At 37.8% G+C, this 13,716-nt stretch overlaps 1 protein-coding gene across 1 annotated transcript in view; it reads right to left on the bottom strand.

The window, feature by feature from the left end:
• The window catches only part of SLC30A9 (solute carrier family 30 member 9), an 83,363-nt gene that overhangs the window by 31,501 nt on the left and 38,146 nt on the right, over positions 1-13,716 (bottom strand). Inside the window, exons 7-9 of the mRNA XM_026508807.4 lie at positions 12,623-12,681; positions 6,819-6,886; positions 4,364-4,466 (exon numbers count right to left, since the gene is read on the bottom strand). Of these exons, the coding sequence (XP_026364592.1) occupies positions 4,364-4,466; positions 6,819-6,886; positions 12,623-12,681 (230 nt within the window). The remainder of the gene's footprint in view (positions 1-4,363; positions 4,467-6,818; positions 6,887-12,622; positions 12,682-13,716) is intronic.

Here is a 13,716-nt window from a genome sequence, read left to right as displayed (position 1 = left end):
AGAGAGAGCACAAGCATGGGGAGCAGGAGAGGGAGAAGAAGGCTCCCCGCTGAGCAGGCAGCCCCATGCAGGGCTCAATCCCAAGGTCCTAGGATCATGACCTGAGCCGAAGGCAGATGCCTAACAGACGGAGCCACCCAGGTGTCCCTGTATTCTTGTATTTTTTGGATAGCACCCAGTAGTTTGACTACTGGATTATAGGGTAGTTTGTAATGCTGAGCATCTTTTCATGTGCCTGTTGGCCATCTGCGTATCTTCTCTGGAGAAATATCTGTTTATGTCTTCTGCCCATTTTTTAATTGGATTATTTGTTTAGGGGGTGTTCTATCAGTTCTCTATATATTTTGGCTACTAACCCTTTATCAGATATGTCATTTGTAAATATCTTCTCCCACTAACAGGTTGCCTTTTAGTCTTGTTGACTGTTTCCTTCACTGCACAAAAGCTTTTTATTTTGATGTGGTCCCAATACTTTGTCAGAGAAATTACTGCCTCTACTCTCTTCTGGATTTTTATGGTTTCAGGCCCCACATTTAGGCCTTTAATGCACTTTGCATTTACTTTTGTGTACAATGTAAGAAAGTTGTCTGGTTTCATTCCTTTGCATGTAGCTGTCCAGTTTTCCCAACACCATTTATGAGATACTGCCTTTTTTCCAGTGGATATTCTTTCCTGCTTTGTCGAAGGTTAATTGTATAATTGTGGGTCTATTTCTGGGTTTTCTATTCTGTTCCATTGATCTATGTGTCTACTTTGTGCCAATTCCGTACTGTTTTGATTAATGCAGCTTTGTAATATAACTTGAAGCCTGGAATTGTGATGCCTCCAGCTTAGCTTTTGTTTTTCAAGACTGTTTGGCTATTCAGGGTCTTTTGTAGTTCCATACAAATTTTAGGTTTGCTCTAACTTGGTGAAAAATGTTGGTATTTTGACAGCGATTACACGAAATCTGTAGATTGCTTTGGGTAATATAGACTTTTTTTTTTAAGATTTTATTTATTTATTTGACAAAGAGAGACACAGCCAGCGACAGACAGAACACAAGCAGGGGGAGTGGGAGAGGAAGAAGCAGGCTCCCAGCAGGGAGCCCCATGTGGGGCTTGATCCCAGCACCCCGGGATCACGCCCCGAGCCGAAGGCAGACGCTTAACAACTGAGCCACCCAGGCGCCCTGGTAAAATAGACATTTTAACAAAATTTTTTCTTCCGATCCATGAGCATGGAATGTCTTTCCATTTCTTTGTGTCTTCTTAAATTTCTTTCATCAGTGTTTTATAGTTTTCAGAGTACAGGTCTTTCACCTTTTTGGTTAAGTTTATTCCTATAGACTTTATTATTTTTGGTACAATTGCAAAATGTGATTGTTTTCTTAATTTCTTTTTCTGCTGCTTCATTATTAGTATATAGAAATGTAAAGGATTTCTGTATGGTGATTTTGTATCCTGAGATTTGACTTAATTCACTTATCAGTCTAATAGTTCCTTTGTGGAGTCTTGGGATTTTCTATATATACCATGTCATCTGCAAACAGTGGAAGTTTTACTTCCTCCTTATCAGTTTGGATACCCTTTATTTCTTTCTGTTGTCTGATTGCTGTGGCTAGAACTTCCAGTACTATGTTGAATAAATGTGGTGAGAGTGGATATCCTTGTCTTGTTTCTCACCTTAGGGGGAAAGCTCTCAGTTTTTGCCCATTGACTATGATGTTCCCTGTGGGTTTTTCATATAGGTCCTTTATTTGTTGATGTATATTCCCTCTAAACCTACTTTGTTGAGGGTTTTTATTATGAATGGATATTGTACTTTATCAAGTGCTTTTTCCCATCTATTGAAAGGATCATACAGTTCTTATCCTTTCTCTTATTGATGTGATGTATCACACTGATTGATTTGGGAATACTGAACCACCTTGGCAACCCAGGAATAAGGCCCACTTGATTGTGGTGAATGATTATTTTAATGTATTGTTGGATTTGGTTTGCTAGTATTTTGTTGAGGATTTTTGCATCTATGTTCATCAAAGGTTTGGCCTGTATTTTAGTGGTATCTTTATCTAGTTTTGGGATCAGAGTAATGCTGGCCTCACAGAATGGATTTGGAAGTTTTCCTTCTTCTATTTTTTGGGATAGTTTCAGAAGAATAAGTACTAACTCTTCTTTATATGTTTGGTAGAATTTACCTGCGAAACCGTCTGGTCCTGCACTTTTGTTTGCTGGGAGGCTTTTTTTTCTTTTGAAGATTTTATTTATTCATTTGAGAGAGAAGAGGGAGAGAGAGAGAGGGCACGAGCAGGCAGGAGAGGCAGAGGGAGAGGCAGACTTCCCCCTAAGCAGGGAGCCAGATGAGGGGCTGAATCCCAGGACCGAGATTATGACCTAAGCCAAAGGCAGACGCTTAAGCATCTGAGCCACCCAGGTGCCCCTGGAGTTTTTGATTACTGATTCAATTTCTTTATTAGTCATCAGGCTGTTCAAATTTTCTATTTCTTCCTGCTTTAGTTTTGGTAGGTTAATTTATCCATTTTCTTCTAGGTTATCCAATTTGTTGGCATATAATTTTTCGTAATATTCTCTTACAGTTTTTTGCATTTCTGTGATATTGGTTATTTCTCTCTCATTTGTGATTTTTGAGACTTTTTTTTTTTCTTGATGAATCTAGCTAGAGGCTTATCAATTTTGCTGACTTTTTTCCAAAGAACCAACTCCTAGGGGTGCCTGGGTGGCTCAGTTGGTAAAGCATCTGACTCTTGATTTCGATTCAGGTCATGATCTCAGAGTTGTGAAATCGAGTTCCATGTGGGGCTCCATGGTAACAGTGGAGTCTACTTAAAATTCTCTCACCCTCTGCCTCTCCACCCACTGCTTCCACATGGCATGTGTGTTCTCTCTTGTTAAAAAAAAAAAAAAGAACCAGCTCCTGGTTTCATTAATCTATTGTTTTTCTAGTTTCTATATCATTTATTTCTGCTCTAATCTTTATTTCCTTCCTTCTGCTGGCTTTGGGATTTGTTTGTTGCTCTTAATTTTATAAAAATATTTCTTTATTTGCACATTCAAGGAAAGGAATTAAATATCCCAGTTTATGGGTGCCGGGGTGCCAGTTGGTTAAGTGGTGAGATCAAGCCCCACATCAGGCTCCATGCTCAGCAGAGAGTCTGTTTGAGAGTCTCTCTCACCTTCTCCCTCCGGCCCTCCCCCAGCTCATGCTCTCTCTCTAATAAATAAAATCTAAAGAAAAAAAAAAGTCTAATGTCAAATCATTTTAGTTCATTAATCACCTGTGATTATTTTACAGCCTTAGTTTTTTAAGATTTTCTTTCTTTCTTTCTTTGGGGGAAAGAGGGAGAGAGCGCACATGCACTTGAGGGCGTGTGCATTGAGGAGGAGCAGAGGGAGAGGGACCGGCAAACTCCACATGGAGCCTGGAGCCCAATGTGGGGCTTGATCCCACAACCCTGAGATCACAACCTGAGCCAAAATCAAGAGTCAGATGCTTAACCCACTGAGTCACCCAGGCACCCCGATTATTTTATAGCTTTATTCAAAAAACTTAACTGGCCCTTATACTCATAAGAATTCATATTCAGAGACCAAATTTCTACCTAATGATAAGAATCTCTTATACAAAAGCCTTTGCCCAACACTTAGTACTGATAATCTTATACTTCGCATTCCATTGTTGTTAAGTTCTTAAAGCATAACAATCTGCTTTAAAATACTATGACCAGGGCACCTGGGTGGTTCAGTCAGTTAGGCATCTGACTCTTGATTTCAGCTCAGGTCATGATCTCAGGGTTATGAGATCAAGCCCTTCACTGGGCTCCATACTGGGTGTGGAGCCTGCTTGAATTTCTCTCTCTCCCTCTGGCCCCCTCCCTACCCTCTCACCTCATTTTCTCTCTCTCTTAAAAAAAAAAAAGTAATAAAGATCCTTGATTTAAAAAATAATAATGGGGGCGCCTGGGTGGCACAGCGGTTAAGCGTCTGCCTTCGGCTCAGGGCGTGATCCCGGCGATCTGGGATCGAGCCCCACATCAGGCTCTTCTGCTGTGAGCCTGCTTCTTCCTCTCCCACTCCCCCTGCTTGTGTTCCCTCTCTCGCTGGCTGTCTCTATCTCTGTCGAATAAATAAATAAAATCTTTAAAAAAAAAAATAAAAAATACAAAAATAAAAAATAAAAAATAATAATGAATAAAATACTATGATCAAATTTCTATGTACTTCATCATCAAAAGTAAAAAAAAAAAAACTTTCATTTTATTCCTCAAGCCAACTATAGGAATCATTCTGTTTTTACAACTTTTAGACTAAAGCCTTAAAAAATTTATTTTAAAATTAATAAGAAAAAAACTTTTACACCTTACCTGATTACAAGTATCAGATAAAGAGTGTATAGCTTCAGAGAACATACTTGCTGAACCCGTATAAATCCAGGCAAGAAATTTAAAGAAGCAGTTTAATCCATTGCTAGGAGAGAAAGATAAAACAATTTAGCATAGGTTTTGATAAAAATTTCCACCAAAAGCTTATTTGAGTATATAAATCTCTATACTAGATTCTGCTTAAAGTAAATTAAAAAGAATCTCTAGCCTTTAAGAATTTATTATATTTTATACATAACTAATGAATCATTGAACACTACATCAAAAACTAATGATGAACTATACAGTGGCTAACCAAATATAATAAAAATAAATAAAATATTTTAAAAAGAATTTATTATATTTTAGGTAACAAGAGTATAAGTTTGAAAAATACAGATTATGATATCATTAAATATTCAAGTGAAGAAACATGATTTGTGTAAACAAATTACTTAAGGGTATTTTGAGAACTGATGAGGAAGAGTGTTTTATATTTGGACAAAGTAAAGTCAGAAAGGAAATTAAGTGTCTTAGGTAAAGAGGATCTGCACTTGATATTGTCCAACACACTAGTGTCAAAACCAAGACTTCAGTGAAAGTCTGTTTATTTAAGCAGGCCAGATGTGAAGGTGCCAGATGCCAGAGGTGAAGACAAATCTAGACCAAGCAGTTGCAGAGTCATACTAGAAGATAACAGATGCGGAAAGTAGACATGGTTAGCTCTGAGGAAGCTCACTGTTCAGATTCCAACAGTAATGACTGATACGGTTTACCTCGGGCACTACACTTAGTCACTGACCATGTTTCATTATATTGCTATTATTACATAAATATGAATATCCTCATTGTATAAATACCGAAACTGTACATCCCCTTCCAGCTACTCTTTCCCCTCTTTTCCACTTCAGATAATTTCTTGAAAAAATTGTATCTCTTGCTGTCTCCGTTTTCCACATTTTGCACCAAGTCTTCAGTCCATTTAACAATCGCTTATGCCTCAGATACCTCAACAGGTTATTCTTATCAATACCACAACTGTTTCTTGCTACTAAATTCCTGAAAACATTTTAGTATTTTCCTTAAGCTCACAGAAGCATATACCACTATCTTCTTAAAAGACTGTGTTCCTTGGCGTCCATAATATCCCTGGTTTTCTTCCTAGGTCCCGGTTTGCTTTCCTTTCTTTCTTGCTCCTTTATCTTCCTCAGTCTCCACTGCAGGCTCTTTTCCTCTACCCATTCCGCAGATGTTAGCATTCTTCAAGGTTTCCTCCTGAGGGATTTTTCTTCCTCACACTTCATACACATTCTCCAGGCGATATTAACTACTCCTATGGCTTTAATTATCATCGATATATTAATAACTCTCAACTATAAATCCCTAATCGACCTTTCCTTTGTGAACTTCAGACCAAAATATTAATAATTATTAAGTACCTATTATGTACTGGGTATTACACTAAGCAGTTTACATATATTACATACATTCTTCCAATGAAGAAAGTTTTAATTGCTAACCTCACTTTACTGACGAGAAGAATTAATGCTGTTGACCAACTCCACTTGGGTGCCCCACAAGCAGATCACTCAAACTCAAAAATAAACTCATCATTTCCTTTGCTGCTACCCTGCCTCTCCTTCAAGTGCTCCTTCCCTGAGTGATGATGCCGTATCTATCCAACTGTCCAAACCAGAAACCTGGGCACCCTCCTTGACCATACCTCCTAAATACTTCTTGGACCTAAACATGTCTTTCCATCCCTACCTTCACTATCTCAGTTTAGGGCATCATCACTTCTTCTCTGCATTACTGTACAGGACGTCCTCCAGTCTAGTGCCCCTCCAATCCTTAAAGATGAGAATTATGAATTTATCTTTGTATTTCAAGACACTATCACAATTCCTGACATGTCTATGTATATATTTTAGAAATAAAGAAACTAATGAATTATGGAATTAATACTTGTAAATATCCTAAAATAGATTAATCAGTAAAAGAGAAAAAAGATAACAAAACAATAGGAATCAAGAAGACAGAAGAGAAAAGAAGAGGTACAAACATCAATTATGTTCTTCCAAGTTAAGTGGGGAAAAACAAGACTGTAAATATTCTTCAGTAGTTATGACCTATGTTGGTTTAGTTACTCAAAAAATGATCTCAGCCACTTCACCTTTTTAAAGAAGACTTCTATCAACTCCAAGGAAAATAAAAGAATTTTCAGAGAGCAACTATTCTTAGATCCTGACTACTCCAAAAACAGACCCAGCACAAGCATGGATATCTATACGGACTCTTCCCTCATCACTTTACTGACAATAATTAACAAAGGCTCATTCAACTTCCTTATATAATAACATGAACTTCTAACTCTTTACATAAATACCAAGTAATAAATTTTTACATTCATAGATGTACACACTAAAAATAATCTATTTCTATTTTAAATGGTACTTACATGCAAATGGCAACCATCACCACTTTTCCTGGCCCTTTAAAAAAAACTGATGTTGTTCTGGACCGTGGCTATAAAAACAAACAAACAAACAAACAAAAACACCAAAAAAATCTTTAAAATTTCCCAGAGAAACAGTTTAATGCTTATAAGTTATCTGACACACCAGAAAATATGCCCTCTATCAAACCCTCTGAACTAGATTTAGTTATTTGCTTCTTTTTCTCCAGAATCTCCACTTTAAAAAGTGAGAAGATAGAAATTGAGAGTATACATGTGAGTCCTTTTCCAAAACCTTAATTATTTGTTTTCTTTTAAGTAATTTCCTGCCTATTGCCAGAAAAGATCTGAGTTGGTTACATAGAAACTAGGGATAAAGTGATAAAACTGTATTGAACTAAGATCAATATACTCTAAAATTTTTCTATTTCTTGAGCAACTTAACTTTTAAACAAGAACAGCCAAAGCCAAGTTTGCTTCTCTAATTTAACTCCTTACTGCTCTCTAAATACCAAAAACCTCAAGTGATGATGTTTAATTTCAAAACAGACCAAAACAAAAGAAACAAACCAAGTAAACTATTTTTTCTTGAGTTACATGTAGTTTTGCTGTTCCTTCCATGTACACTTTCTATGTTGTTTCTCCTGCTCTTTCCTCTCCCTGGAATGCCATCATCATCTTCCATTTGTGCAGCTTTTACTCATCCTATTCCATGTTAGGCCGACTGGCACTTTTCTGTGTAAAGCCTTTCTTGGTCCATCACAGAGAATAAATACTCACTCTGCTGCACATTTATTATTGAATTTAACATTTCTATTAGAGCACCTCATATATTCTGCCTTATATCATTTATTCAAGAAATATTTATTGTGCAACTACTATATGCCGGCACAATTCTAGATGCTGGGACCTGACAGTAAATAAGAGTCCTGCCTTCACTGATTTCACAATTTAGTTCAGGAAGATAGAGAATAAGTCCATAAACAAATATATAACATCAGATAATAATGACCATAACAAAGAAAATAGAATGGAGAGGATCATGTATGGGGTCGGGGGAGGACGTATGTGGGTAGGGTTATTTTAGCTAGAGTAGGAAAGAGGTTCAAAGAGGAGAAGGCAGTAACCATGAAAAAAATTTGGAAGAATGGTTTCAGGCAGAGTATACATACAGCACATTTAAAGACTGTGGAACAGAAATAAGTTTGGTATGTGGAAAGGACAAAATAAGGTTAGTGTGGCTAAGAGCTAAGAAAGCAAGGAAAATGGTAGGGGTTGAGGACAGAGAAGGAGACAGGGACCATATTCCATAGGATTTTGGAAACTATGGTAAGGAGTATAACTCTTATTCTACTGGCAAAAAGGTGGCGCCAGATGATTTTATGCAGATATTTGATATAGTCTAATTTAGGTTTTACAAAGACATAGCTTAAAATGTAGAGAATAGGGATGCCTAGGTGGCTCAGTCAGTTAAGTGTGTGCCTTCGGCTCAGGTCATGATCCCAGGGTCCCGGGACTGAGCCCCTCATTGGGTTCCTTGCTCAGCGGGGAGACTGCTTCTCCCTCTGCCTGCTGCTCCCCCCGCTTCTGTGCTCTCCCTCTGAGTCTGACAAATAAATAAATAAAATCTTTCCGTAAAATGTAGAGAATAAATTAAGGGGACAAAAGCAGAGGTGGAGAGAACAATTAGGAGAGGACTCCAGGTAAAGGATGGTGAGGTTTAGACTAAGGTTTCAGTAAGAGGCATGGTGAGAAGCAGTTACACTAGGTATCCATCTTGGAGAAAATGCCAGTTGGACCTGCTAGTGGGATTTAAATATAAAAGGGTCTATAAACGAATCTTTTGAGATTGAATAAATAAGCAGGCTTTTTTTTTTTTTTTTTTTTTGCAGAAGAGATGAAGGAAGTGGAGGTATTAATGAAGTACAAGGAAAACCAGGAGAAAGACTGTCTTGGGCTCCTAGAGAACAAGGTGTTCCAAGGAAAAGGAATACTCGCTACTGGTGGCAGGCACTTCAATATTTCTTCCTTCTTGGATTTCCATGAGAAGAGATCCCCCCCCCCCCACCGCAATACTGGTGGCCTCCCCTCCTCCCCAGTGGCACTCTGGAGGTTGACTAAGTTTAGTGAGGTAAATTTAGGAGAGAATGCTGGTCATGCTTATTAGCTCCCTCCTTTATTTTGGGAGTTGGTACACATTCTCTTCTTCATTGGCTCCATATTTGGGCAAGACAGGTAGAGTTGTCTACAATTTACTGGGTAAGTCTAAACCAGAAGAATCTTTAAGCTCTAATGTACTGGCTTGGAACTCTGAAAAACAGATGAGGAAAACAAATAAGGACTAAAATTTTAGGTTGTTACTGGGGTCATGCCATAGTAAGTCACCACAGCTTCTGGCAATTTTGTCCCCTTGCATACAGACTACAAGGGCCTTGAAGAAGTAGAAACAGCCCTCACTGAGGGTGCAGGTCCTGTAAGATACGCTGCTGAAGCTTACACTTGAATGCTATAGATGCACCCTGGCTGGGTATTGCCAAGAAAGCTGAGGTGAGATTCTATATCAGGAATTAGGGGAGAAAAATGCCTATTTAAATTTTTTCTCACTTTTATAGTGTTTTGCAGTCAGGTGCCCAGACCAGATTTAAATGGCATTTTCTACGTTCCCTGTGGACAACAGAACACAAGAGAGAGCTTCTAGATTTTAAGTGTTAAGGCTAGCTCTTGACAAACAATATGCAATTAGATGCCCCGAAACTGTTTTGAACTGCCTTCAGAGCTAACACAAGGAATTCGACAGGAAGAAACCTTATCCATGATTTTACTTGAACTTAGATTCGCAAACTACAAACTCTGACCATGGCTCTAGATTTCTGAGTTCTATTGTTCATCGATAAATAAAAACCAGAGTATGTCTGTTTTATTACAATGAGAACGTGCTGCATCCTTTGGCTGAACAGAGAAAAACAAAACTCCAAAAAATTATTTTAGGAACAGTAAAAAAAAATGCAGAGAGATAAATGAAAAGATGCTGTTTAAACTGGAAGATGAGAAATATTTCTATAGAAGAAAGGTATGAGAACTTTTGGGATAAATAAGACAAATAAGGAAGGAAAATGAGATCTTTAGAATAGAATGTTATAAAGAAAAAGAGATTCATGGAGCTCAAATTGCTGATAAAAAACGATTACAGAAAAGGTGAAAACACGTTGGTAGTCATTAGATCAGAAATGGTGACAAAGTCCAAGGAAAAGCAAGAGATCTACGAGGAGCCAGGATTCACAACCCCCTTGGGAAGCATCCTATTAAACCCACCCCTAAATTCCATAATAAAAGCAACTGGAGAACTGCCCCTTAGCGATCAGAATGGCCAACATGCTGGGAATAACTGAAACTGGAAGATGGGTATATCAAATATTTATTTTTTCTACTTCTGGATATACTTGAAATTTTTCATAATAAACAAATTTTTTTAAAACACTGGAACAAAATTAGAAAATCTGGCAATATTTCAAAAAGGACTACCAGCAAAATCAGCATAAAATACTTAAAACACTCCTGGCATTTCAAGGTTATAATTGCAAGTAGAGATAAAGGTACTTCTGATACTCTAAAGGACTATCACAAACAAATTCACAGAATTAGAATTCTAAGGAAAGGCACAAGAAAGTAGAAACATATTAAAGGAGAAATGTATTAAAAGGACATGGAGAAATTAGATATGAAACAGTTAGATACTATTCTGACGAGAGAATGCTTTGGCAGACCCAGGACACAGTGAGTTCGCACATATCATTACAAGAGTTCCCCTAATACAGGAATGAAGCATGAGAGACCATGGACTATGAGAAACAAACTGAGGGCCTCAGAGGGGAGGGGGGTGGGGGATGGGATAGACCGGTGGTGGGTAGTAAGGAGGGCACGTATTGCATGGTGCACTGGGTGTTATACACAACTAATGAATCATCGAGCCTTACATCGGAAACCGGGGATCTACTGTATGGTGACTAACATAATATAATAAAAAAATCATTAAAAAAAAAAAAAGAGTTCCCCTAATACAAAGAAAAATACCATAGAAAAACAAGTGTCTGGATCAGGAGAAAAAAAAAAAAGTAAAGAATATTTAATTTTAAAATATTTAACAGGACTAGCCCCATACATTTTAGAGAAGGAAAGCAGCCATCTTCAGTAGGAGAGTGAATGTTCCTTACAGAAATATGGGAACAGTAGAGGGAAATTAAAGTGTTATCCTATTACTACCAAAAAAAGAGTGTAATAGAAACAAATTCTAGGGGTGCCTGGGGGGCTCAGTTGGGTAAGTGTCTGTCTTCAGCTCAGGTCATGATCTCAGAGTCCTAGGATCAAGCCCTGTGTCAGGCTCCCTGCTCAGCAGGGGGTCTGCTTCTCCCTCTCCCCTTGCCCCTAATCGTGGTCTCTCTCTCTTGCTCACTCTAATAAATGAATAAATAAATCTTAAAAAAAAAAAAGATATTCCATTCAAACCCTGGAACATTTCAAGGTTGACAAGTATGAATCCTCAAAAGGCCTCTAGTAACACTGTTTTCAGAAGTCAGCAGCTACTCTCAAAAATCTGGTGACAATGATCCTCCACATAAAACAGATTAAGACCTAGGAACAGATCTTCCCAGGAGGCAGGTCCCACGAGTCTAAATTATTCCACAGCCAAAGGCAGCGGCAGCAACTGCCATGGCACAAGTGACAAGGCTGGCTAATAAGGCGGACAAAGATCCCACCAATGAGATGCCAGAAACACAAAACTCCAAGGGGAAATGGAAATTAAGGAGTTTTGAATATAATAAATGGAAAAGAAAAGAATATCAAATACAATACGACTAGAGTTGTCATCATTGCCAACCTAAGTTTTGCCAAAAGGGAGCAATGTCTCAAATGTAACTCAGAAGAAAGCTAGCCTTTTCTCCACATGGGACATTCACTTCGTGACACGAGATACCTCCCAATTAGGTTTAAGAGCAACGCTGACTCTGGACATGACTATTTGGTATTTTGGAGGAACTGGTGACTTTGATAAGAGCCATTTCAGTGGAGTGGTGGGGATGAAAGCCCAAATGAAGATGATTCAAAAGAGAATAAGGGGTAGGATAATAAAAGTAAACTTCCTATACTGGTCCCAATATTAATTTCCCTCTAATAGGAAGTATTCTGGCACACAAGTAGGTAAGTTAGTAAATCTGGTGCTGCAAAGTGAGGTACTTTTATCCGATTACATCTATTTTTTTCAGTGAAAGATGAAGAAAGGTCATCAGCTGAAGAGGAAGGCTGTAGGAAGTTTGGGAAGAGAGGAAAAATCTGCAAGAGCTATCTCAGAGTGAGAGACTGCACCATGTAAGTTCAGTAAGACGGTCAAATAGTACTGTGCCCACCGATTTCATATATACTCACATAATGAGAAAGAACAATCAGAATGGCTGTGTGATTTTCTCCTCCAAGGGCTAAACTTTTTGAGCACAACCAAAAAAGTAGCAGTTTGAATATTTAATCAGGGTTACAAGTAGGAGAGAGGACAAAGTATATGAGAGAGTTAAATTTTGCTGAAAACCTAAGAAAATAAAGTCTTCTCCCTTACCTATATTTATACATTTATAACACTGTTATGAATTTAAAGAGAAGTTATGTCCCAGTTTTTTTAATTTCAAGAAAACCAGAGACAGACTATATAATTCAGTAAATTACAATGTACTCAAGAAAATCTTGAAATTTGATCAGACATGCTAAAATTTCACTGTGCAAAATATACATACATAACATTATCAGAAAGATAATCTTACCTTGGTGTTTCCCAGGAAGTCTCTATATTCTCTTAATATTTTTTGGTTTCTAAATAGCCCTTTATAAAAAAAGAATTACAAAGTACATTTAGCTCATTCGTATTCTGTCAGTCACATTTTAGGTTAACACAATTATTCTCTTTAAGAGTATGTTAAATATGTTCTACTGGCAATCCGCAAAAATATTATTATAAAAAATCTGGATCTGCAACCTGAATAAAAAATGGGCAAAGGACTAGAACAGACCTTTCTCCAAAGATGATATACAAACGGCCAACAAGCACATTAAAGGATGCTCATATCAAACTCATTATTGGAAAAATGCAAATTAAAACTACAATGAGGGGGGCGCCTGGGTGGCTCAGTCATAAAGCATCTGCCTTTGGCCCAGGGCGTGATCCCAGGGTCTGGGATCGAGCCCTGAATCAGGTTCCCTGCTCTGCTGGGAGCCTGCTTTTTCCTCTCCCACCCCGCCTGCTTGTGTTCCCTCTCTCGCTGGCTGTGTTTCTCTCTCTGTCAAATAAAATCTTAAAAAAAAAAAAAAAAAAAAAACAACTACAATGAGGTATCACCTCACACCCATCAGAACGGCCATTATCCAAAAACAAAACAAAACAAAACCCAGAAAATAACAAGCGTTGGTGAGGATGTGCAGAAACTGAAAACCTTCTGTATGCTGGTGGGACTATAAAATGGTGCAACTGCCATGGAAAGAAACATGGACAGTTCCTCAAAAAATTAAAAACTACCACATGATCTAGCAGTCCCACTTGCTGGTATACATTTAAAAAAAAAAAGCAAGCAAGCAAGCAAGGAGGGTCTCAAAGAAATATTTACATACCCATATTCAGAGCACTACTATTCAGAATAGCCAAGAAGTGAAAGCAACCAAAATGTCCATGGATAAACAAAATGCGGTATATGCATACAATGAAATATTATTCAGACTTAAAAAGCAAGGAAATTCTGGCACACAGATGAACCTTGAGGACATTAAGCTATGTGAAATAACTCAGTTAAAAAGACAAACATTGTATGATTCTATTTATGAGATAGCTATAGCAGTCGAATTCATAGAAACAAAGTAGAACAGT

The sequence above is a fragment of the Ursus arctos genome, unplaced genomic scaffold (genome assembly GCF_023065955.2).
Source record: "Ursus arctos isolate Adak ecotype North America unplaced genomic scaffold, UrsArc2.0 scaffold_9, whole genome shotgun sequence".
Classification (NCBI taxonomy): Eukaryota; Metazoa; Chordata; class Mammalia; order Carnivora; family Ursidae; genus Ursus; species Ursus arctos.
The sequence above is the reverse complement of the archived record's forward strand: the minus strand, read 5'-3'. Positions and strand labels throughout refer to the sequence as shown.